Genomic DNA, 26,790 nt, shown 5'->3' on the forward strand with positions numbered 1-26,790 from the left:
TGCGTGGGCCTGCATCAATACGTTAGCACGGTTAGCGGGCACGGGGCAATCCATGCTAACCTGCTAACGGATTTGCCGCGTTAATGCAGTTATGACGTTAACGTCATTTTAATGAGATTAATGCTGACAGCACTAGTATATACACTGTGTAATACTGCAACACATTTTAAACTCAATTAAAAAGATAAAATCTGACACTGTTTGCTTGCTAGTTAGCGCTAGCATTTCCATCATAGCTGACAACCGTAAACTACATATGTAATAGGCCTAGCCACTGTGACCTTAATTATTGGATACTGAACCTCTGGTAGGAAACTTTGAGCTGATTGTTTTTACAGTCACCATCTTGGTGTTTTGAAACTGGGTGTGATGAGCCTGAATTTAAAGACGTGACATACTCAACGGGACTGTAACTATAGCTGTAAATCAATGAGCCCACCCTTCATAATATTCTGTATTAATGATCACAGTTTACAAAATAAACTTTTATGTTCATTATGGCTTTACAATAATGATTGGGTCTATAAATCATGTTTACTAGGATCACAGAGCAAGTGAGCCAAAAGCTATTTTTTTTATCGATTTCTATTCATATCTTTCTGCAAACAAAAGTGTTGCCCCCTGCTGGTCATTAAAAAGAAAGCAGGTTAAGACAATTCCATGTTATCTTCACTTCACAGTCCCACAAACGACATCTGACTTTTATACAGTCTATTCTGACATGGTATAGGGTATGTTTCCTCCTGGCTGAGCCAAGATTGCAACAAATAAGGATGAGAAGTGTACAAATAACTTTTGACCCTTACACCATTGTCACCACCATCAATCACCAGCCACATGGAAGTCCTGAAAACCACATGTAACGTTCTTTAACAACGAAACAATTTCTACGGTGACAGTGATTAATCACATTCAAGGTGCCTGTCATGAGTGTTACAGTTAAGAGTTCTGTAGTTTTGCTATTTTGTCTGGTGTCTAATTCTTTGTGACCTTATGGGCACAGGTTTCCTGTCTGTTCTGATAAGTAAATATCCACCATGTTATAGGAGCTAAAGGACAAAGTTTACAAATAATAAAATAAAATATGGCGAATTTGAGCGAGAAGTACCAGAAAATTACACAGGACAACGAACATGTGTCGTGTGTATTTCTGTTTTCGCTGGAGATGTGTTGTTCTTTACAGTTTTTCACTACTGGGCTCTCTCTCTCTCTCTCTCTCTCTCTCTCTCTGCTGCGCACGCGGTGCTACAGAGACAGGACGCGAGGGCACAGGCGCGTGCGCTTGTTGTGCGCTCTTTGTTTTATTGACGTGCGGCTCCGTCGAATCACTTAAAAGGGGTCCACCTTTAAACGGAAACCTAGCCAATCTCCGGGTCGGAGAGGCGGGCTTTATGCAAATGTGTTGGCAAGGGAGACGCAGCGGTTCATTCATCTGCTTCCAGAGAGAGAGGTGAGTTAACGCGAAGGTTATTTTACATAAGGGAACAACTGTTTTGGAGCAAAACACCGCCGCGAGAATAGCTGGAAAGAAAAAGAGAGGCTTTTGTTTTCTGGCTGAAAGGAGCTTAATCTTCTTCCACGCGTTACAGGGTAAGTGGAGGACATTTATTTGGCATATTTGTAAATACTCTCTTTTCATCGTCATATTAACGTGCACAGGTGGTAGTGAAAATGTGTCAAATCTGCCTTTAATTTCTAAAAAAGAGATTAAAACAAGAAGTCATGGACACTATTTTGCTGTTGGCTGTTATCCAGAAAGGATGAACTTAACTCTCTCCCCTGTTTGTATCACTGTGATAATTTGTCACTGCAAATGAATCAAAGTCGGTGTTTTAGGTAGACTGGACTGTATTTGTTGAGCAAATAGAGCTTCAAGTGTTTTGCTCAAGGACACTTGGGGCTGTAGAGGCAATTGAACTTGGGTCCACGTTTCCCTGTTCAAAACAAAAGAGGCACTCTGGTGATGACAGCAGTCATTATCATCTGGTGTTTGTTACATTTGGTGAGTCATTTTTAAAGAATATGCTGTTTTCTTCTGCCTTTACCTGAAAATGCAGCTTTGGGAAGTCAGAGCTAGGATGCCCTTCATGCTTTAGGAGCAATAAGTGGCTGAACAAAATAAAGCTCACTCCGTGTTTCAAGACTGAAACTGGACTCTGACTGTGTTCTGTTAATGGCTTGATATAAGCATGCAAAAGGTAGTTGCATATCCTGCTGTTTTTAGCAAATACATGGAGGCTCTGACTGCCCCCTGAGTGGATGGTTGCGCTAAATGTAACTGATGAATATCAGGAGTCAGTGTTTGTGTGTTTGCGAGAGAAAACTGTATCCATGAGTCATTTGTTGCTGACCTGTGAGAGTGCAGAGTGAGGCAGATATGGGTGATCAAAGCAGGCTGAGCTGGTGGTTTAGTTTTATCTACATAATTCAGTCCTCTGGATGATACCAGGACAATCAATAAGACCAGCTTTAAATGAGTGTGTGTGTGTGTGTGTGTGTGAGTGCTTGTTCACATCACTGGTGGCCTCCTGGGCTTCAAACAGTCAAATCACATGCATCAAAGTATTGCACCGTGTGTTTCTATCTGTATTTCTATTTCTATGATAAGTCTGCACATAATTTATGGTGTTTGAGATAATTTAAAAAAAATGCATTATTACATAAAAATAACAAGACACAAGCACATCTGTGATGGTATGGTTGTGGCAGTGACAAATAATTTTGGCTTTGCAGTCCTTTGGCTGCTGGCCTTTAACTGAGGAGCAGCCGGTCCTTAGTGCACGACAGGTCTCAGACCCACACGGTACACTTTCACTGCTCTGTTTTTGTGTTTAAGTTTAAGATTTGAGTTTTTTTAATGCACCGATTGACTGGCCAGGGGCTGGGATCGTCCAGTTTCCAGCGTGGTTGGCCAGGACCGGTGACTAGCCAGTCAGGCTCATCTGTGTCCCATTATGAGCCATTTTGTTTCATTCATGTGCAACACACGCACAGCTGCACAGGTAAATAGTTGTGCTAACACTCACAGCCAAATGCCAACATAATATTAGTGTAAACGTTTTATTGTAACTGCAGTTATAAAGTTTTCCAAAGTAAACTGTCCAGAACCACAAATCTAATACAAAACTTAAATCACCATCGCCCTGGCGAACATGGACATTTTAATAAGCCAACAAAGGCAAAGTTGCTAAAGCTAAAGCTATCCAAAGCACAGATTCAAACCAGCAGTGTGGATCAACAGGTGTGAGGAAAATCATGGAGACAAGTAGAAAAGGGGCGATGTGGTAAAGTTATAAACACGCTGAAAAATAATGTAAGTAGCTGACTTTTGTTCTGTCATATAAACGCTGCGGGAGCTTTTGTTTGGTAAGGTAGGATGTTTTGGGTAAAGGTGGGCGTACAGCAACGTACATTAGCAGAGAAAAGATCCCATAAGTCGCTGGAGTTTGGGAGAAGTTGTAAAGATTAATCACTTTTTATTTTGAAAATTAAAATGCTGCATTAAACATAATTTGCTTGTATTTGCTTTTAGTTATAGAAAATCGATATCAGCAGATCACGAAAAACAGAACTTCAAATTGGCCGGGAAAATGACCGTTGGAGAATCTCTGCTGTTAGCCACCAAGACCCAGATGTACATGGATGTTGTCATGGTCTCTAAAAAAATGTCCCATTACTTCTAAATTTGTTTTTCAGGACTGTGGAAAGATTTTTGAAAAAAGAAAGGACACAATCTCATAAGTGAAAGTTAGGGTTGCAATGATTCATCCTTTTCGAGTTCCACTAGGATACACATACCCTGACTTAGGCTAACTGCCGATAACAAGGACCAGTTTCATATTACAGTTTGTAATAAACTGGGAGCCATTCTGTATTTTTAATATTTAAAAAAAGGTTTTAAAGTTTTAAATTATATTTCGGTCTCATTGTGTGTAGCATGGTGAACTTATTAATACAGGCCTTTGGCCAGTCCAAACCTATGGCTTTTAGAGGTGTTGGGGTGAAAGTGTGTTCTTTCACTTTTCAACCATTTTTAGCTGTAAAGAGGCTTTTTATCCTTCATGTTTTGACCATTTCTCAACATTTAGATGCAAAGTCATCTTCTGCAGCTTCTGTCACACAAGTTTTTGCTCACTGGGTATCAATTTATGGTTAAATTGTCTTTAAGTATGTAAAGGAAAACACAAAATATAACAGTTAAAAATATCTTGAATAATGCTGTGAAGCTCTGGCATTTCACAATAATTTCCTTATTTTCTCAACTATTCTGTTTTAATAATTACTGATTTACTTTTATTCCTCGTGTTTGTCTCCTTTTAAATGCAGAGAAGTAAAATAAATTCATACATTTAAATTTTTAACCCCTGGTCTAGATGATTTCAGTGTGACCTGCAGGTTTGTTCTCCCACTGTATTTAGAAGTCCGCTCCATTGAGCGACATGGGACTAACATTAGCATACACACTGTATGCTGGAAGCCTCGTGGCTTGGTTTTCTATGCCTGTGCAGCTCCTGTCGGTGTAATGTGTAGGTGGCTTGGTACTTTTGTTCAGATTAGCAGTTTGGTTGCAGTATCATTCGTTACACTGGTAGTCATTCAGTTGCTCACTCATAGTTTAGAAATGTATGACTTAGCTTAGTGGCTATTAACCACCATTATGCCAGTTGTTGCTACGAGTTGACATTCGACGGTCCTAGTTGTTATAGGATTCTCAATAATTTGCTGTGTATTGAAGAAATTGTTGGACCTTTTGCCATTGGCTTCTTTGGTCCTGTAGAAGAAGATCCGTCCTCATTGGTTTTTCTGGGAATCGGTGTACCACTAATGGATGGCTAAGTAAGCATCAAACATGTTCAATTGAATGGCACAGTTCCATAAATCAGCTCACGGCTACAATAGCTAGCTTTGAATGAGCATCAGAATAGCTGGGTGCATCCCTACGCCAATAACCCCAGATCCTAATCTGGTGAAACACGGCAAAGGCCACCTTACAAAACATCTGATTGGCTCCTGCATCCGGTTCAAAGCATTAGGGGTATCCTGAAGTTGTATTTTTATCTGTCTACCATCTTCGAACATGGCTTTCATTTTGATCTTAACTACACACTTGTAATGTTTCGTGACTGCATCTTACATGATTGTTATGTTTACATCACCCAAAGTACTTAAAAAAGTCCAGTAGGTGTCTCCAGGGCCACATGTTGCCAGGATGACTTGTGGAAAGACAGAAAATTCACAAGTTGAAAACGGTATCAGGTACAGTACTGTGGCTGATTGCAAAACTGCCATGTTTGTTACTTCGCTTCAGAGCAATCCATAGCAGGGACATTTATTTTGATGTCCTTGTACTCATTACATAATAGCAGCAGCAGGCTGTTCCCTAAACATTCGGTAGGTTGATCACCTGATCTTTGCAGCATTGTTAAACACAGCCGAAGCGCCACTGTTATTTCCAACAGTGGGTGGAAAGAAGCTACAGTTACACACAACAGCTGACTGAGTGACAGATCACTGGATAGGAAAACACATTATTATCGTTACATGCTCCTCCCCCGGAAAGAATGACCTATTGATCCACTTTCTGTGTAGTACAATAATATCAGCTCGCAGGAACATGTTACACTACAATTTCCTGTATGTGACTGTTCATTTGAATGTGTTGTTTGTTTTTCCAGTGTTCTCTCCCCCCCCCCCCCCCCCCCCCTTTTTTTTTCATGTCCTACATCTGTGGATAAAAGATGCACTGACCCCCCCCTCCCCACCTCCCCCCACACTTCTCCCTCTTTTTTATTCTCTCCCCTTGTATCACTTCCATTTTGTTGTAAGCCTGTGGCCAGGTGTACTGTGCATCTGTCTCATGCATCACTGGCTCAGTGTGTGCTTTGTGTTTGTGAGGGCAGCTGGCATGAGCTGCTGCATGCGCGTCTCTTGACTGATTGATTCGTCCATTCCTGTCTCGTGCTTTATTAGCCAGGGAGGCAGATGTTGCGGTAGAAAAAAATTACTGTGGCAAGGGAGTGGGGGGCACAGTCCTAGCTCCTGTCTGCTTCTGAATGGATGACATTGGCTGTGGGAAAACAAAGGAATGTTGAGTGAAGGAGTTAGGTATTATTGATGAATAACTAATGAACACCCACAGTTACTAATGGACACCGCTGTTAGAGGCTCCCTCCCACACTTTAAAATAAGCAGTTTATGTGAGCCTTGATACTAAAATTGTCCTTAGTTGTTAAAGTGTCTGACTCCTCTGTCTGTCAGCCATGTGATCGTCTCTCATCTGGACACAAACTTTCTACCCTTATTTTCATGTCCCTAAAAACATTTTTTGTGCACTTGGTCTCATAGGTGCTGATTAATTTCTGTGTACAGGAAATCAACCATCTCCACTTCAATCCACCACGTTGGTGGTGGAATCATGGGTCTTGCATGTGAAGGTTTTTTCCCTTTTTCATCTGTGAGTTATTAGTTATGTTAATTTGTAATTAATTACCACTATAAACTGTCTTTTGGGTCACACAGGCCTAGAGACTGGTTGGTGACTGCCTGTCAAACAGTGGTTGCTAGTGAACAATGTAAATTCTCTCAGTGGTTGCCAGTTGGTTGCTGTTGGATGAAATTAATCACAAAAAAGTATGCAGTCCACTGAAAATATTCTCGTGATCGCTTTGATCATCAACAAATTGTTCAGATGCCGACTTGTCAGCAACAACTTGCCAACTGCTCTCTAAGCAACAGTAAGACTGTGAATAATGCGATGCAAACTGGAAGTAGGGACCATTTTGTTGTGCCTTTTGAAATATTTTGGTTCAATTGTAAGATAAAATTTTTACTTTTAATATTCTCTGTTTTTGGTCAGACTTTTTCAATCGCGTAGAGAGTAAATGGCAAGTGTTTGCAGATCTGTCAGTATCTGCCATGCAAGCTCCAGGCGATCATGGCAATCTGCTAACGACCAATGCAGTTGCACTAGTCCCCTTATTCCTCCAAATCTGTCTAACTATTTCACAACTGAAAGAATTAAATTAAATTAAATTTTATTTATATATCACCAAATCACAACAAGAGTCGCCTTAAGGCGCTTTATATTGTAAGGTAGACTCTACAATAATACATACAGAGTAAAACCCAACAATCATACGACCCCCTGTGAGCAAGCACTTTGGCGACAGTGGGAAGAAAAACTCCCTTTTAACAGGAAGAAACCTCCAGCAGAACCAGGCTCAGGGAGGGGCGGGGCCATCTGCTGGTTGACTGGTTGGGGGTGAGAGAAGGAAGACTCATAGGGGAATGTATGATTTTCTTTTCTACCTTTTTAAATGTTGGAATATTTTTATATGAACCTATCAATGAGGAAAATGACTAAGGAGGTATATATTGTGATATTCTGAGTTAGTGACAATCTTTTAAACAATAATTTGGCCACCGGGTACAGTAATGCCAATATTTTATATAATTTAATTATGAGGGTTTTTTTTTTTTATATCTTTTGCTAAAACAAGAAAACAGATACATCTTGAGTATTACAAGTTATTCATCACACTGTTTTGAAACAGTTAACTAAATGTAAACACATTCAGCAAAAGTCCGACATATCAGAAAATGTATTTGTTGATATTTGCTGATACCAGTCAACAATGCTAATATCAGTTGATGCTGACATCCATCTGATTCACTGGTGTACCCCTAAAAGTGACAGGCTGAAATGTGTTCACCAAGTATGATTTCCATACAGTTATCCACTATGAATTATTTCTTGTATCCAAACTTAGAAAGTGTCTACCTTTAATAGTGGACAGCCATTCAGTTTAGTTTGTTCTATGTGGTTAAGGTCTATGCAGATGTTTCAGGCTGAGCTAATTTTAAACACTTTATATTCTGTTTAATCTACAGTGATAATTTATAAAATCGCATGTTTGTAGGAGCTGTTCTCTGATGACCACACATCTAAAAAAAGCAAACAGCTTTTAATAGTTAAATATGAATTAAAATTAAAATTTAATGTGATGTATTAGCAAAGTAGGTAGTTAAACATAGTTTAACACACACAGTTATTTCTCAGAGATATTATTCTTAATCTTCTTCATCTTGCTTGTTTTTTTGAACACAAGATGGCAGTGTCCTATGTCAGCTTCCAGTGAGAATTTTGGTACCTAAAAAGAGAGCTGCCTCAAGAACCTCCAACAAAGTCCAGTTGCAAAATATGCAAGAAAGTGGTTCCATCGAAACATGAAAAGAACAAACATATTTCATCACTTGAGGCAAAAACACCATCACATACTATCAGGTTATAAAGACAGACAAAGGGGGAAATATTAGCCACTGGTGACATGTGGCCCAAAAGTAAACAACAGTTTCCATATAGACAGAGAGAGAAGAGAGAGTACAAACCACAATATTTATCCCCAATATTTATAAGTTGCTGGAATACTTAAGACAACAATTATAGAAATAGACAACAATTAGTGCAGCAGTCAGAAATGAATCATCCAGACTTCAGAAAATGTGCAGCAATTGTGGCAATAAATAAAATACTGATCTTTTAGATATGATGGTTAAAGGTTAGATGAGAAAATGATTCATAAGGGTACATGCACACAGCTGTTTTGTCCCCTGTGTTTCTCCCCAGGCTTTCCTAGTCCTAAATTAGCATTTGAACAGTGTTGAGGTGAGCTGTGTTTCTATAGCAATCTGTCTTTACTGCAGCACGTACCATGCTATGATATAACCTGATATGGAGATTAAATATGAGACTATATTTGTAGGAAACAACATGTCCTTTTATAATTGTAAGAAGTCATTTTGTGCCTTATATAAGAGACATTAACCTCTGCAATCCTGCTGTTGTGGGCTGTCTCTCCCTCAGTTTCTCTCCAGAGACGGAGATGTACCAAGGCCAATACACCTCCGCTGTTCGTCTGTGCCTCAGAATTTGCATTAAATGGGATTAATACCACTACATTAACTAAGTGCAAGATGAAATAGTCATTTCTGATGCCACTTGAAGGTGCCAGGGTTAATAACTTTTCTGGAAAATCCTGCTTACTAATAGTTCTTCTAAGATTTAGCTATGTAATGACTCTCAAACATCATGGTCTGGGTTCATACCTCAAATGTTGGGTGCATGGTTTTAGTTCATAGCTCATTTTAAGGAATAGAGCTAGCATGCAGCTAGCTGACATTACATCTCACACTTTTCTACTGTCTTTTATAGACAGTATAAAAGATGGCTGTACCCTTGAGCTAAGCATTTTTGCCACTGCCATCTTGGTTTTTTGGAACCAGATCTAACAAATAAGTGACAGATCTCACTGTGAAACTGTGTGCTTATTGGTTGATAGATTTATGCAGGGCAAGAAGTCTTTTTGCAACTACGAGATTTGTTTCCTGTGTTAAATATCATGCCTCTTTAAGGCACTTATATGTGGGCTTCACTTTTCAGTCCCAGAAGCTACACCCAACTTTTATGCTGTCTGTGTGTGGGCATTATCAATGTTTACATCCTGTTATGCTAGCCTTTTTTCATGGGTAGATGGACGTTTCCTTCCGCCCAGTGGTACGACTGAAGACCTTTCACACCTGAAGCCTGTGTGAATATTTTTGCGTTAAATATTTTTGGGACTCACCTATTTTTAATACAACCGTTCACACCGATCACGTAATTTCTCAGGAAGAATTTGCAGCATTTATAAACAGATCTGACCAATCAGTCACCTGCGTTCAGCCATATGTGTACTGAGTAAGTGCGCATCTGTCTCATTTCTCTCTTTGAGAGACAATAAAACCAGGAAATATCATCTGAGGCTCTGGATGAAGAGCTGATAAAGAAAAAAAAAAGAGAATGCAATACAGGTAAGTGCAAAAAGGCTGCTGCAAGGAAAAAGATACCACTCTGATTGGAAGGACGACTAATATGCTTGAAAAGTTTAAACACAACCATGTCGTTATTCTGAAGCTTGTGTCAAAAAGGGCAGCAGAAAGCACAAATAACTTGTCAACTTTTCACATAGAGGACGATTAGCCTTTTCCCCCCTCCTCTAACATTTCATCATATGACTGCATGAGAATTGAATCAGTTTGGATGTTTTCCACAGTGTAATGGCCCTCTCTTCACTTCAGCAATATCTAATCAAAACACATCAGCGTCACGCAGGATGTGGAAGACTCTGGTACATATTTAGATTTTCAATAAAATCACAGATCCAGCTCATATATCTGTCAGCCATTTCGTCAGGTCCAGTTGGCAGAGGGACTATTTCGATTGGCCGAAAGCCTCATTCTCCATCCCGGATGGTGGCTTGGCAGTGAGCTCGGCAGCTGTTGTCAAGGCGACATATTGTTCAATTTCATTTTTGATGACTTGGTCTGCTGCCATAAAGACCATTCTGGTTGGGGTTTCTCATTCACATATCAATAGGAAGGCAGTCCATGTCTCATCAGACATCTCTGTCTTCTTTTATTCACTTCCTTTGCTTTCTCTATTGAAAAGAGACACAAACACACACACACACACACACGCACACACACACACACACTGGACCGTGCAGTTCATAGGGAGGCTGGTATTGGACTGGTATGTGATTGATTGTTCCTCTATTGCTGCTACGGTCCATCGTACTTTTTCCACTCTCACAAAGGTTATTGCCACTGCAAACACTGAGCACACACACAGACACACACACATACACACACACAGACAAAACTAAAGACTGTAAGAGAGCCCAGCTTGCCATTTTTGCTTCCTTTCCAACTCAATTACAGCTTTTGCCAGCTAATCATTTTCAGTCGCTGGGACACCAACACATTGTCCCCTCTGGGATCTGTTTGGTTAAAGCCAGCCCGCATGAGCCTCATCATAATGACTGTGTATTCACCCTTGTTTTGTTCCTTGTGTGTAGTCTCTTGAGTGTCTGTGAAGAAAAATATTTGGACTCCATCGAAGAACTGTGTGAATTCAAATAAAGTATTGCAGTGGCACGATAAACAGCATCCCCATATGATATGGTCAATGCAGGCACTGAAGGTTCCTCTGTCTTTATTTAAGTGAAGCAAGAGAGCGATCAAAACACAAAAGAGAATTAGAAAAAAACATTTATATGTAAATGTAAATGAATAAATAAATCTGTTTTTTGGGAAAACAATCGGCAGCCACGAAGGGTGAAAAAGTTTCACTAACCTGAAAACTAAAAAACTGCAGTTTCTTGAATGACCACTGGAGGCTGTCTCCCAAAGCTAGTCAGTCTCCATAGAGACGCCCAACTAAACAACACTGAAAAGCATGTTTACAGAGCAGGACAAAATGACTATTGGTTTTAATATTGGGTGAATTAATGTTTTTCATATTATTCTATTGCAATAAAAATTCTTCTTCTTCCATTGGCATGGCTGCTTTGACTGAGGTGTGCTGGTACAGGCAGCTGTAGCTGATTTCAGCATTGGATACATAGAGTACCAAATCTGGGCATTTTGCCTTGCATAGCAGCACCTGTCACGAATCGGCTGTGCGCAGCAGGCAGTGTACGACCCAAACGCAGACTCATAGGCGGAACATGAACTCAAAACACAGCTTTATTTGCTGAGAATGGAAAATAATAACAAAAACATGGGGAAGAACACGGGGAAACACACAACTGTGAGGGAGAACGCAACACTGAACGGAGGGAGGCAGAGGATTAAATACACAGTACAATGATGAGGGAACAGAAAACACATGGGGAACACAGTTGACACAAGTTAGACATGACGAGACCAGGGATGATAAACTAAACGCACTGAACATGGAACATATGACCTTCACAATAAAACAGGAAATGAAAGAACGCAAGACTGAGAGAGGAGTGGAGGAACAGCAGACGAGAGGGGACATGGGGGACACAGCGGTCACATAAACACAGAGAGACACAGGGCAAAGACACAAGGGGGAACCTAATAATCCAAGAACTAAACAGGGTCTGTAAGAAACTCCAAAATAGAATAACTATGACTATAAATGAACCTGAACATAAACCATAATACAAAATATTATCAAAACACACACAAATGACCCAGAACTGTGACAGCACCATCCTGTTTGGGGCAACATCAGACACTTCTAACTTGACTAGTGGTAAATCTGAGGTGTACACCAGTTTAGTTGCATAAAACAACTACTCTGACATAGGGCTGTTCGATATAACGATATATATCGGATGACGATATAAAAACATCTATCGTTTCATTTTATGTTATCGTTTGTTTACGATCTTTTAAACTGTTTACAGCAATATTTTTTCACTGTTTTGATGGTCACTGTAGAGGCTATATTCATTTCTTAAAGTTCTCTCTTTCTCTTATATTTAATCACAAGCGCCTGTTTTTATGCGTTGACGTTAGCAACAACGACGGTAAAACCATCGTGTGTCCGCTTGTTTATTTTCCACATAAACCTTTCACAATAAAGCTCAAGATCCTGTTGAGACTTTTCAAAATAAACTGAATCACGTGAAATAGTATGCAAAGTATTGACAGATGAGAAGCAAAAAAGAGCCATCAGGTGCTAAAAAATAAACCTTAGACTCTAACGTTAGAACAGGCTTTTTCCTGCAGCACGCCGTGTAATAAATACTCACAAAGAAAACGGCGGCCGTTAAAACTTATGTCTATAAATGTATAGCTTCACGCATCGGTTAAAATACTCGACTCAAGGTACATGATGCCTAGCTGGAAACACTTCACGCAAGTCGAGCTGCCCGAGATTCACATAATTTACAGAAAATGTTACATTTTTGTGATTTATATCGTTACCAGGCGATAGATGTCTTATATCGGGATATGAGATTTTGGTCATATTGCACAGCCCTACTCTGACATTGCTTGTATGAGCTCTGCCTTTTATGGACACAAAAACTTTTTAAACTGACTGAGATGTACCAGTACTCTGTCATTGCTGGAGTTTGGTGTAGCTCATCGCTCCCTGGTGAGAACCCACTAGCAAAAAATACAAATAAACTATCAGAAGGCCAAGCAAACTCAGGCAAATTATTTAAAAAAAAATAACAAACATGGATGAATACCTTTTCAGGATTTGGCCTGCTGTGTCACATTCTGATATTCTGATCTAGATTATACTTCAGAAAAGATGAATCACTGTCATTAAACAGAAGCTGAGGTTAATGTTCTCAGTCGAGGTTGAACCCCCCAAACCCCCCCCCCCCCCAAAAAAAAAGAGTTTGGTTGATATGCATTAAAGAATAATTCTCTCAGTGTAATGTTGACCCAAACACTAAAACTGACTTGTAACTAATCCCATCACTGTCACTACTGCTACAGGAAGGCTTTGTCAAATAAGAAAAGCTTATTTCAGGGCACTTGCTCAAACAGCTAACCCTGTTGGTTTTCTTAGGAGTACAGTTTCTTACTGCCATCTGATCTCACTCTGAGAAACTTGGAGTGTAGCGCTTCAGTCATACATCAGTCTCCCATAGTGCTGTGAATTTGGGAAAAAAAGGTACTGTGGACTCTTGCATGGTTTAACAGTTTATCCAGTCAGATAGATCATGCCATCATGCTGGGGAAACACACACACACACACACACACACACACACACACACACACACACACACACACACACACACACACACACACACACACACACACTGAGTGTCCCCTGCATTTACTTAGTGTTTACTATCAGTCTGACAGCTGGAATGAACATGCATTAAGGCCCCTTCAGACTCAATAAGAAACACGTCTTTCTCTCTTGAATGGCTGTTGGGACAATTTTCTACAAGCTCTTCTTATCTGCCTGACATCTCACATCTCTCTCCATCCTCCCATCTTTATCACCTTTTCTCTCCCCGTGGTTCTCCTTCTCTGTCTGTTGTCTTCTCTCTGAGAAGTGTGAATCCAGATTGAGTCATCCGCTCCAGTCTTTTCTATATGGAGCCTCTTCATTTTTCTTCTTCTCCTTTTTCTCTTCTGTCATTTTCGTGTCAGCGTGTGAGTGTCTGTAAGGGTAAGATTGTCAGTGTGTGATAGACCTAATAGGTCTGTGGTTGAAGCCGACATGTTTGCGTGTCTGTCTGCGTGTGCGTTTGCACTGTGTGTTGACGTGAATGGAATGTCGAAGACGTCATCATGCAGAACAACAGCATGTTGCCACACCAACTGATCTTTTAGCTAAGAGCTACAGAGCTGACTTTCTGGGCTGTACACTAGAGGGAAACAGCAGCATTTAGGCATTAAAACATACTCATATTAGTACATTAGGAGGTGATGCTGATTTCTCATTGAATAGGATCCTTTCTTAGGTTGTTAAGGATTTATTATGTCCCTCTGGAAACTGGTAATCTTGGATTCAGGATTCACTAATTGATCTGACTTGAAAATTTAGAAAGAGCATTGTCTTTGCTTGCGAATGACATTCTCCATGGGGGTTTAGCACGTTGAGGAAAATTATTTGGTTGTTTGGTTCACCTTGTGTCTGCAGATGATGCTTTTTCTTTAAGTGACTCCCTGGTAACCAGCGGTTGCTAGATAAAAAGTATATTCCACTACAAGTTAGTGAATGGTTCCTGCAGGTTGCTGGCAGTCACTAGTGTGAAATTGGTGAAATCGTCCTTGCAATTGCTTTGGTTACTAGCAGGTCACCACAGTAACCAGTAGTTTGCATGGAAGATGCTGACTTATCTCCATCTCTCTGGAAACTAGGATGGAAACTGCAAACTGCAGTGAAACGATGATGCAAACCACAAACCCAGACTGTTCCACTTCAAAGTAAAAGTTACACGTTTTGAAATGTGTCGATTGGAACTCAGTCGCAACTGTGAAGGTGAACATTGTTCGGTACTGGTTACAGCTTGGAGAGTAAGTGGCAAGGGTTTCCTGAAAAGTGGGTGTCTCCCCTGCAGACTTTTAAGGAGTGCATTAATCAGCTGGCAACTAAACAAATCACAAAATATTTTTTTGGTGCATCACCTTTGTGACACAGCCACAATGTCTAGGAGCCACTCAGCAAAAAAAAAGCCCAAACAAAGTGCAGAAAATTAAAGTCCAAACCTAAAGATTCTCCAACTGCCACACCTCCAACTTCCTAATGTGGCCTTTGTAGGTCTGTTAACCTCAGATCAGTAACAACAAAGGAAACTGCATGGATTGGAAAGATGCAGGAGACATCTGACAACACTGCGTATTGTTATTGTAATTAGTATAATATAATTATATTCTAATGATATTTTGAGAAAGTTTTGGCTGGCTAGATTACAAGATGAGGAACTGACTGGAGAGACAGCTGAATACTTTATTGTTATTTATTGTCACAATTATAAATTTTTATTAATTTATTTAAGGAAATGTTGTTGTACCTTTTTTCAGGCGCACATATGCACATGCACACTCCCCCCGTCCCTGCTACCCGCCACAATCACAAACTAGTTGTCTAGGAAACACCGTAATTCCTGTTTAACATGCTGATGAAGAGTAACGATTTCTGTCTCAGTGTGCAGCTGTGTCATCCTAATCCACATTTGGTACCATTTTTGCGGCAGTGTTTCTGTCTCTGTGTTTGATGGGCACAGGTGTTGTTTTGGGCCAGGCACCGATCTTTGATTGATCAGTTATTTTGTAGTTAGTAGAGCAGCTGACCGCAGCAGCAGACCTTTTTAAATCACTTAAGTGGGAAGTGAGTCCGGGGTGTGGAGTCTGTATTTCATGCATTCTTATGATCGCCTTTTTCTTTCTTCAAGTACAAATGGCACAGCCTTAAGCCCTCACATAAGCCTAACTAAGGCAGACTAAACAAAAAAAGGACATGGACGCCTATTAATCTGTGTTCTCAGTCTTTCACATTGGCTCTGCAGAAATCTGACTTATTTGCAATGAAAGATGGCCTAAGAAAAAAGGAACACTGTAGCTCTCCATAACGTCCATTCCTGAAATCTCTGCCCCATTAGATCTCTGCTTCTGTAGGATGAGCTCAGAACACGAGAACCCGACCTCGAAATGATTACAGTGAACCCTAAAGTTGTTTGTTTTTGTGAGTTGTCAGCCATATATATTCTGATTCTTCTAGACGGAATAAGAATCCAGCGTCGTCGCTCGACTGACTAGTTTTTGCTTCTTGCCGTCTTTCTCTGGAAACTCTATTATCTGCTACATTTGCTTCACTAACAGAGGGATAAAAGCTCATCTTCCCCAGTAGGACCTGAGAAACAACACTCCAACTCTGTGGATTGTGTGTGTGTGTGCGCGCCTTGGAGCGTACAATCCAAAATAAATTGCTTGTGGCATAACTTGTTTTTTGTTGTCTTTGTTACCTTAGTCAGTGATGTACACATTTGCTCAATTAAACACTTAGTCATTTAGACTCAGACCATTAAGAAATAGTGTGCATATTCATTTAATGAACACCAAACTGACTATACCTTACTTTTCTGAAGCTAATTAAAGGTTTGTGTGTGTGCTGACCTGGATATTTTGAAGGTTATTATAAGTTGCAGAGATCTCTGTCAGTTGGTTTGCATTACTCAGTGCTCCCTACATAATTAATATTATTATTGTTAATACTTGTTTTTGTTATTTAAAGTGCTTTGCATCACTGCACACAGTGGAAAAACTCACCTGTTCTCACATGAATGTAATGGCAAGGCAGTACTGAATTTTAGATGGCAGTAGGAGCGTGGATCACTTATGACTGAGCAGCCCAGACGTTACTTTCAGGTGTTTCAGGTGAGAGCAGTGCACAAGCCCCACCTATTATTCATGCTAAGCTGTATCTCAGTTGCAGTACCATGTTTTATGCTTGTTTTAGCTGCAACATTTTTAATGTTATAAAAGGAAACAGATAGCTTGAGCTAGCTTTTAATAGAGAACGTGGGCATGCTGAGCATGCTAGCTGCAGAGTGTTACTGCAACGTTTTGCCGATTTGAGATACGGGACTGAAATAATCTGGCTAATTTGTTTTTTTGTTGCTGTTTTTTGTCAGTTAACAGTCTTCACATTTTATGTTGTGCATTGCCTATCGCTGCTATTCTTAGTTGTTGTGCTTACTCAAGTTTTACTGGCTGATGCAAATGAGCTCAGAGTAACAGCCAACTGCCAGCTTGGTAACAGCAACGTAAGCTGATGGTAACGCCAGACAGCCTGTTTTGTGTTATAGATAAATAAACACCACTGCACTCCTACAGTGATATATAACCAGAGTGTGCAGAGCGTCCATTTGAATGGAAAATTATGGAAGTGGACATATCAACGTGTTTAAGCTGAAATATTGTGCTGTTTCAAGAAAAAAAATATTTGCTCATCAACACGTCTAAAAATCAGCAAAAACCTGCATCTACAAATCATGGAACAGTTTCAGAATAATGTTCGTTAGCACAACATTGTGAAGACTTCAGTATCTCTTGTGAACATATCATCATGTACAGTGCTTATTATAATCAAAAGATTCAAAGAATCTGGAGGAATCTGTGGGCTTGCACTTCTGAAAAGCTATCATCAATGCTGATAGGTATACACGGGGTTTTAGAGAAACATGCTCTCACTGAGATGACCCTTTTTTCAGAGAAGGCCTTGTATATTTCAGCAACACAATGCTGAACTGCATACTGCATCACTTACAACAGCATGGCATTATAGTAGAAGAGCCACTGAGACTGCAGGCAGTGGTGCTGAACTGCCTGCAGTCCAGGGGTTTCAGATTGAAAACAATTTGAGAATCGCGAAATGCAAAATAAGTTAAAATGTGACCCAGGACTGTGGAGCAGCTAGAAATCAGGACAGAGCAAAATTCCAAAAGTCCAGCAGCTGCTGTCCTCGGTTCCCAGATGTTTATGTACTGTTAATAAAAGAGAGAATGCTACACGGTGGCCCTTAGACACGTTGCTCCATTCAAACTCAAAATGACCTCATACTTTCTTTAATTAAAAGTCTTTTTTCAGTATGTTTTCTAAATTTTTTGTGTAAATGAAACGCAGGTTTATGAGAGTTTACATTTCATACACTGTCCAAATTTTGGTGAAATTGGCGTTGTACTCTAAAGGTTAAAGCAACTCTAAACTAAAAAAGTCAAAGGTGTCTGCATTGCTGAGTATATGTAGAGAGGAGCAGTAAAAGGTTGTGATAACACCTCAGTGTCTTCAATTGCTCCTACAATAATGAATCCTTTTTACAGCCTTCCTTTTCTCTTTGACAGCTGTTAAGAGAATTCCTTTTTGCTTTTTAACCTGATAAGATGACAGCCACCCTTTTCAAAGCGGGGTAATGCTAAAACAACCTGTCACCTATTGAAGTCCCTCATTACTTTTTCTCTGCACTACAGCACTTTCACCTTGTCACAGCTATGCAGAGTCTAAAATATTTCTGCAGTTTGCAGTGATTTGGGGTTCAGCGGCCTCTTCCTGTATGACTCACTGCTATAAAGTAAGACAGGATGATATTTCAGCCATTACACTGACCTCACACTCTGAGGATTTTGTGGCCACTTGTCTGTGGCAGTATTGGCTGTGTCCTGGTGTCAGAGTGTGAAAACTGTCAGACAGGGCCATGAGTCAGGAATGGCGTCACGAAGGCACTGCAGTGGTCCTCTGTGGTGTGAATATGTGCTCGGTGATGGGAGTAATGGGCCATTTTATGGCCAATATAGCGGAGATGCTGTCATGGGCTTAGCTCACATTAGGTGATCATGGAGGTACTGCAGAATGATATCAGTCATTATGGGAATGGAAAGTTCTCTAGTGCTGTGTATATGTTTGTTATATATTTCCTCTTCTATAACTTTCTATTCAGTACTTCATTAACATAGAAACCACCTTCAGTTAGTTACACATTTCTGCGTAATTGTACATGGTAATCTAACTTTGCTAGACAAACAATACAGTTTAATTGTTTGCATAAATTTGGTTTTACAAATTATATGCATAGTCAATATAAATAGGGATGCTAGCCTCTTGCTAACATTAGCACTACTGTAGAGAAATGTCAAAACAGACCGCTAGCAGTAATTTCCACTTACTGAATGTGTCTCCTTGTTGGTGACGACAACTTTTCTATTTTATATGTCCACTTTTACTTAACTTATTTTAGTAGCATGTGGAGAATAGCATTTGTTCTAGGTGGCCAATCAAGCTTAGCTCAGTCGCTAATCAGCTGATCCCCATGTTAGCTCACATAAGCTGATGGCTCAGCTAATACCCTTCTCTATTGGGAATTCATATATAATGCATGCTTTAGCCCGACTGCAGCTCATGCTGCCTTGCAAGGCACTTTGCAACCGACCCCCACTTTAGCTGCTCAGCTAAATCAATTTAATCTGTTGCCATTGACTTGTTTTATTTGTCTTAGGGTCCTGCTACTGACTCAGAACACAGTCACGGTGCCAGAAATAAATGATTACATAACAAAACAAATAAGAATAACAAATGAATTGCGTTTAAAAAGTACTCTTTAAGGATTAGGCACAGTGTATTCCTGTGACCATGTAAAAGTGCTGTAACACAGAGAAAAAGCAACAGTGGAAGTCAATAATTGACAGGTTGTTTTAGCCTTACCCTGCTTTGAATGGAGTAGCCGTCATCTTATCAAGTCAAGAAGCAACAATGAATCCTCTTATTGCTGTCAAAGAGCAGGAACAGGAAAAGATAATAAAAAGCAGGAGCCTTAACACTAAACTGAATAAGGTTGATGTTTATCCTTTTATTGCAGTTCTCTACATTTACTGTGCACTGTGGACATCTTTGAATATATTTAGTTTTCAATAGCTTTAACCTGTGGAGTGGTTATAATTGAATTCAGCATGTGTCAATGACGAGAGCAATTTTAAGGTATTTCCTGTGTTGTGGACGGGTTTATTTTGGTTTCCGACAGCTCTTGTGTATTCCCATAGAGGCCCACACATGCGAATTAATACCGTTTATAAAGTGCATATGCAAATATTATAATTGCCAAGTACTTTGCGACAAATAGATTAAACAGCAACATAATTAGCTACCTCTTAAGTGGGTCTCCACGGATTTTAACTCCACACTTGGACTGCTGCTGGTAGTCCTTGTTTGGTCTGCAACCTCTTTGAACTCTTTATAGCGGCATATAAACGACTCCATCTGCTGCATGTTTCCTAAGAGTGCTAGAACTAAGTGCTAAAGTCACATATACACACATATATTGTGCAAATCTCTGTTGCTTTATTGTTAGCATTAAATTTCAGCAGCTCAATTGAGGCTAGAATAAATGACAGCTGCAAGTGGTTAGATTGACTACAAATTTAATAAAATCTTCTTTTTAATTCAGGATATAAACATAATAGCCAACCCAGTATCACTGCAGAACAGGTAATAGACATGCATGCAGAACTTGCATTACTGCATGAAGAACTTGGATTACCATCAGGGGGAGATAATATATTTAACCTCCTAGGACGTGGTGTCCACATATGTGGACATCACATTTTGGGTTATTTAGACCAAAATACTCAATTTTGCTCTACAAGGGCCCGATATCCACTTACGAGGACATTATACTGCTACTGTTCTATCGAAATTTTAAACAACTATCCTCATATGTGGCTCTCATTTTTCTAAAAAACAAAAAGTCAGGTAAAAAAAAAATCTGGTCAATCTGGTCATTCTTTGTTTTTACATTCATATCAAAGAGAAATAAAAGATGCATGCCGTGGAAGAGTTCGGGTCTTAGGAGGTTAAAGCCAAGAAGTTGGTAGTGAGCAGAAATGGTTAAGCTAGGTGCTTAAATGCATATACTTGTAAATCCCTCTGCTGTTACTGCAGCTTCCTGCAACTTCTGCATGCGGGTACATGTAACACTTTGGACAGGCAAAGTGTGGACACTATGGACCGCCATGTGTATTACATGCTTTACCACAATATTGGGTTGTAATAGTAATATTGGGAGAGCACTAATTAACAATAAACTGCAGTGGTCCCAAAGCAGAGCCTAGGGGCTTTTTTTGTTGATTTACCGCCTGTACAACACTGAATTGCCTTATTACTTCAGTACATGTGCCCTATACTATGCAGTGATTTTATTCAGGGTACATTTCTGTTATCTAGATTTACTTAACCTAACACTGGTGATCAGGAGTCGGGAGTCGTGTGATCAAGTGGTCGCACGAAGCTGGTTATCAGCTCACTAAGCTAACACAGGTTTCCCCTGCACTTTCACACTAAAGGGTTGCATCTGACCAATCACAAAAGGGCCTTTCACGGATCATATGACTCTTTTTCCACAGAAAATGATCCCTGAGTGCCACCTACTCCAGAGATGTTATCAAATGTTGATAGAAATCTCTAAGGAGCATAAAAATATTCAAGTAAAATGCAAGACGGGTGTAAAAAGGATGAAATAAATGCCACAGTTCTTCAGTTAATCTGGTGATTAACTAATAATACAAATTTCATATAAGGTGAGCAAATATAGTGTAGGTGTTCTGTTTTAGGATCAGATATTAAGGCTTATATAACATTAAAATTGTTGTAAAATTGTTTGGTGCCAACATTTATTTCTGATGCTCATGAGGGAAACACGATATTAAGAACTTTAGACCTTCTTATCGTTCATGCATAAAGGTCTGAGGAGTCTACCAGGAATGGTGACGCTATTTTCTGGAGAATTGATTGGTCATCAGTCAGTGATTTCATACATGTTGATCCCTAATCTAGATCTGCTCTAGAGCAGGTTAGGTTCACAGCATAAATTACCATGGCAAATTATCCTGATTAGAACTGAACCACCTTCGTAGGATTAACTGTAAAGTTATCTGGATAAGCCAAAATCTGTCTTCACAGGGCTTCTGATCTAAACTTAAGTCAGAGTATTAAACGTCATTGATATAAACTAAAAGCAGAAGTTCCAAAGCATTAAATCTAAAACCAAACAGGAATAATATCAATATTTAGATAGTAAGACACACTAAGATGAATGGGATCAAATTGTCTTAAAAAATAATGATAAACTTTTTAAGCAAGAGGAATATAAATAAACGATTACTGTGTGACAGAGCACCATGCTAAGATGATTTATGTTGACAGGCAAAGCCACAGGAAGGCAGCAGGGCTTTCTCTGAGTTTGGCTGTGTGTAAGTAATTCCTCGTTTGCATCCATCCTCAGAGACCGAGCTTGTTGCAAGTGCTCAGGGGCATCACTGCTATTGCTGTTGTTTCTGCATCACCTGTGTGGTCACCCTCCCGCTCTCTTTCTCTCTGCTTCTCTTCAACAGAGGTGAGGCATCATGGGGAAACACAACAGCAAGCTGGCTCCAGAGGTCCTGGATGACCTGACCAAGAGCACTGAATTCAATGAGGCAGAGCTCAAGCAGTGGTACAAGGGCTTCCTTAAAGACTGTCCCTCTGGCATTCTGAACCTGGAGGAGTTTCAGCAGCTCTATGTCAAGGTGAGAGTAAGCCGTCTCAAGCATTGCCTCCTCATTCTCTCCCCATAGTTATATAAAGAAAAAAAGTTACATCTGAGATGACTCATAGCATTGTTGTGCTGTTACATAGAAAGCCTTTGTTACTGAGGCTGACTAATCAATTGTTGAGTGCACATAAAGGAGGAGGAGCCTGTATTAATGCCTCTGTTGCTGCCTAAAACTGCCTCCAAAAATATTTGGAGCTTTCAAAATGCCACAGTGCCGCAAAGAGGCCTGCTGATTTTTCATTGGTTGGATGGGGAAAAGATATTTTTAAATCAATTTTGCATATCCTCTCAGGCTCATTCACTCCCACTCGGTTTTAAAGGGCACAGAAAACAACTGCAGTTTGTACAGATAATCTCTCCAAAGTTCTGCTGGCAGAAGGAGGAAAAAAATCCTTTAATAAGCAGCGTGTCATTGCTAACAGGTCTTCCGTGGGTCTCTTACAGCCAGCTACCGACATCCTTTAAAAAATATTTTGTTCTTAGTCAGTGCTGGAAAGGTAAATGCTGTATTTGCAAATTGCACTTTGTGTGTACGTGGCCAAAGAAAAAAAAAGAAATGAGGCTAATTTTCAAGCAATTAATGCTTAAAAGCAGAGCTGTAATTGCTGCTCAGTATGTCAGTTTGATGTACAGTTTAGTCCATGTATTTATACACTGACAGCTTTTGTTATTTTAACAGTTTAGTGAAACATATTAAGAGTTTTATGTATATGAGGGGTTGAGTGCAGACTTCAGGTTTGAGCTGTTGAACAGAAGTATTGCATTATCTGTATATTTGGGGCTCTGTGACTTTTGTCTTCAGTAATTTAAATTTATGGCTGAGATCAGGTTGAGTTTAGGTGACTCTTTTGACCGCTGCAAAATATTCAACTCCTTTACCTTCAAACACTCGTGGGTTTCATCCAGTTTGTTTGAATCGCTGTCAAAGGGTCATTACTGTGAGGTGACACCTTATTAATTCTGCTGCATTTGGCTGAATTTTAGCTTTGGTATTGGCACTTACAGATTGTACCACATCAACCTCCTAACTTAAATGAACACGACTGAACAAAACAAGAAGTGAACAAAATATACTTTTCTTCACTTGGAAGGATCCTGTGGCTCTCCATAAAGTTTGTCTTCTGTGGATGTCCAGCACTTGCACTTTACATTATTTTATCATGGTGGTTTTACTGCACCCAGGATACTCCACAATAGAGATTTACCCACTCCTAATATCCCTGCTGTCTCTCTGATGGACTTGTCTTGTTATGGAGCTTTAGGGATGTCTGTTTTACTTATGCTGAGAGTGCATTTGATTACAGCAGTGGCGTCCAGACAAAAGTACTACACTATCATCATAGCCCAAATCTGTCTATGTAACAGACTTTGAATGAGTTTACTCATTGAGATGTGCTTTTAAGCCCACATTCATGATCTACCTTTAACTTAAATAGGTTTTGGTATATAGCTAAAACAATGTTGGCCTTGTTACCCAAAAAAAGTCATGTATTTGATGTGACTCATTACTTTTCTCAAAGGTAATGCAGTATGTTGCTTAGGGCTGTTTGATATAACGATATATATCGGATGACGATATAAAAATGTCTATCGTTTCATTTTATGTTATCGTTTGTTTCGTGGTGTCGCAAAATAAACGGTTTACGGCAACATTTTTTCATCCTTTTGATGGTCACTGTAGTGGCTATATTAATTTATTCTTTCTCTCTTTCTCTTATATTTAATATAACCACACTACTGACGGACAAGCGCCTGTTTTATGCATTATGGTTAGCAACAACGACGGTAACAGCATCGTGTGTCCGCTTGTTTATGTTCCACATAAACCTTTCACAATAAAGCTCAAGATCCTGTTGAGACTTTTCAAAATAAACTGAATCACGTGAAAGAGCAGATTATTTACGGATGATAAGTAAAAAAGAGCCGCCAGGTGCTAAAAAATAAACCTTAGACTCAAACCTTAGAACAGGCTTTTCCCCGCAGCACACCGTGTAATAAATACTCACAAAGAAAACTGCGGCCGTTACAACTTATGTCTAAAAATGTATAGTTTCATGCATCGGTTAAAACACTCGACTCCAGGTACACTACGCGCAGCTGGAAACACTTCCCGCAAGTTGAGCTGCCCGAGATTCACATAATTTACAGAAAATGTTATATTTTTGTGATTTATATCGTTATCGGGACGATAGAATTCTTATATGGGGATATGAGATTTTGGTCATATCGCACAGCCCTAATGTTGCTTATTTACTTGTTGGAGAAAGTTGTTACATTACTTTGGCATTAGTCCGTAAAAGTAACATGCTAGTACTTTTAATGTTTTATACACAGCACTGGCTAAATCTCAAAAAGATGAGTCTGTGTCCAAAAATATACACAAATACAAAATTTTACAGCAAATTTATTTATTGAAATTTAAAAAAAAAAAAAAAGCATGATTTTAAACATTAAAATAATGTAAAACTAAAGTAAGGAATGTAGGGTTGGTTAAACCTTTAGGTATTTTTTAGGGTACTGAACATATTGGTTCTACCAAGTAAACAGTGAGATTAAATCAGTCAATTGCAAATTACATGATGGGTAAGCTTTTGTCACCTGACACTGTCACCGTTGTTTTCAGAGCAAGTACAGTGTAGAAAAAAAGGGGTATCATTTGGTACTGGTACCAAAGAGAATATACCAGTACCAGTACTGGTTGAGAGATGAATGCTACTCTACCCTAAAGTAACATTAATGATCTTCAGCACCCATGCTGTACTGCATTTGTTTATTCATCAAGGATAGTATATACTTCAACAGTCAACAGTTAAACCTAAAGTGGCCAATGCGGTCATATGATGTAAAATACCACAAATGTCTCATTGCAAACTTTTGTTTTTCTCATTTTTAAACTGCAGTTTTTCCCATATGGTGATGCTTCCAAGTTTGCTCAACATGCGTTTCGGACGTTTGACAAAAATGGCGATGGGACCATCGACTTCAGAGAGTTCATTTGCGCCCTGTCCATCACCTCCAGGGGTAGCTTTGAGCAGAAACTCAACTGGGCCTTCAACATGTACGATCTAGATGGAGATGGAAAGATCACACGCATGGAGATGCTGGAGATCATCGAGGTGTGTCTGTGTTAAAAATAAACTGTTAATTGTATTTAAGGCAAAATCGAGCATTATTTCCCCTTTTTTGCCCTCTGCAGGCCATCTACAAGATGGTAGGCACAGTGATCATGATGCGTATGAACGAGGACGGGCTTACCCCTCAGCAGCGTGTAGACAAGATCTTCTCCAAGATGGACAAGGACCAGAACGATGAGATCACCTTGGAAGAGTTTAAAGAGGCGGCCAAATCCGACCCTTCCATTGTCCTACTGCTGCAGTGTGACATGCAGAAGTAGACTGGGAGGGGTGGAGAAACAGAGCAAGGGTAATAGAGTTGAACTGAAATTAGAGAAGGAAGGAGGCTGAGAGAACAGTGAAGCAGGAGGAGAAAGGGAGGGATGCTGCTAGAGAGAGGAGGAGGAGAAGGAGAGAGGCAGGGAATCTTTCTTTCTCCCTTTCTCTGAGGTAGTGATGTCTGGAAATAAGCCATGTTTGGAACACGGACCCCCTGATTGATGCCATTCTTTTATCCGGGCTGCCCTGCTGTGCAGCTCTCCTGAAGCACTTCTGTTTCAGTCCAGCTGAGCGTCTTTATAAATTCAGCCTGATCTGTGGAAAGTGGAAATCCCTCCAGCTCTGTTTAGCGCAGATCAAAGAAATAAAATACAGATTTACATAGGAAATAGTCTCACTCAGATGTTCACGCTGTCAGGCTCTGTGCCTAGTGTGCGATATTACAAGGCTGCAACACAACTGAAGTATAAAGATCACATCTTTTTTTAATCTGCTTTTTTATTTGTGTAACATGTACACTGTTTTCAAGACTTACAACATGTAAATGTAAAGTAGCTTACTTCCAAATTATGTAAGCTAACTAATAATATTGACATCACTATAGATGTGTCCAAATTCATGGGCTGCATCCTCCTGAGGACCTGGCCTTCACAGTCTACGTGGGCCGGGTCCTCAGAAGGTCAGGTAGGCCGGAAGTAAACGTAAAATTGGACAGTCTAGCCTTCAGGTTTGTGTCACCGCTGTCTCAGTGGAGTTTAATAAACTCAGCCGTCTGCTCCTTCCTATCTAAAATATAACAGGACACTGGTGTAAATTCTCGACCTTCTCACACTTCTGTTTAATCGGTTTTCTGTTTGACGTTTATTCAGCTGTGTGAAAACCACCCGGGGGATTAAAAAAAGTTTTTTTTTTATCTAATCTAATCTAATAACGTTAATCTCAGACAAACCGATTTACTCACGAACAAATAAAACACTGAAAAAAGCCCAACAATA

General features: G+C 39.8%; 1 protein-coding gene across 1 annotated transcript; it reads left to right on the top strand.

Moving 5' to 3' along the window:
- The first annotated feature begins 1,427 nt into the window (after positions 1-1,427).
- Positions 1,428-26,641, top strand: LOC120727025 (visinin-like protein 1). The gene is made up of 4 exons (XM_040021149.1): positions 1,428-1,590; positions 22,204-22,377; positions 25,304-25,519; positions 25,600-26,641. The coding sequence occupies exons 2-4, from the start codon at positions 22,216-22,218 to the stop codon at positions 25,795-25,797; spliced, it is 576 nt and encodes a 191-aa protein (XP_039877083.1). The 5' UTR covers positions 1,428-1,590; positions 22,204-22,215; the 3' UTR covers positions 25,798-26,641.
- The last annotated feature ends 149 nt before the right edge of the window (positions 26,642-26,790 follow it).

This window comes from Simochromis diagramma, unplaced genomic scaffold, assembly GCF_900408965.1.
Source record: "Simochromis diagramma unplaced genomic scaffold, fSimDia1.1 OVJJ01000753.1, whole genome shotgun sequence".
Lineage (NCBI taxonomy): Eukaryota > Metazoa > Chordata > Actinopteri > Cichliformes > Cichlidae > Simochromis > Simochromis diagramma.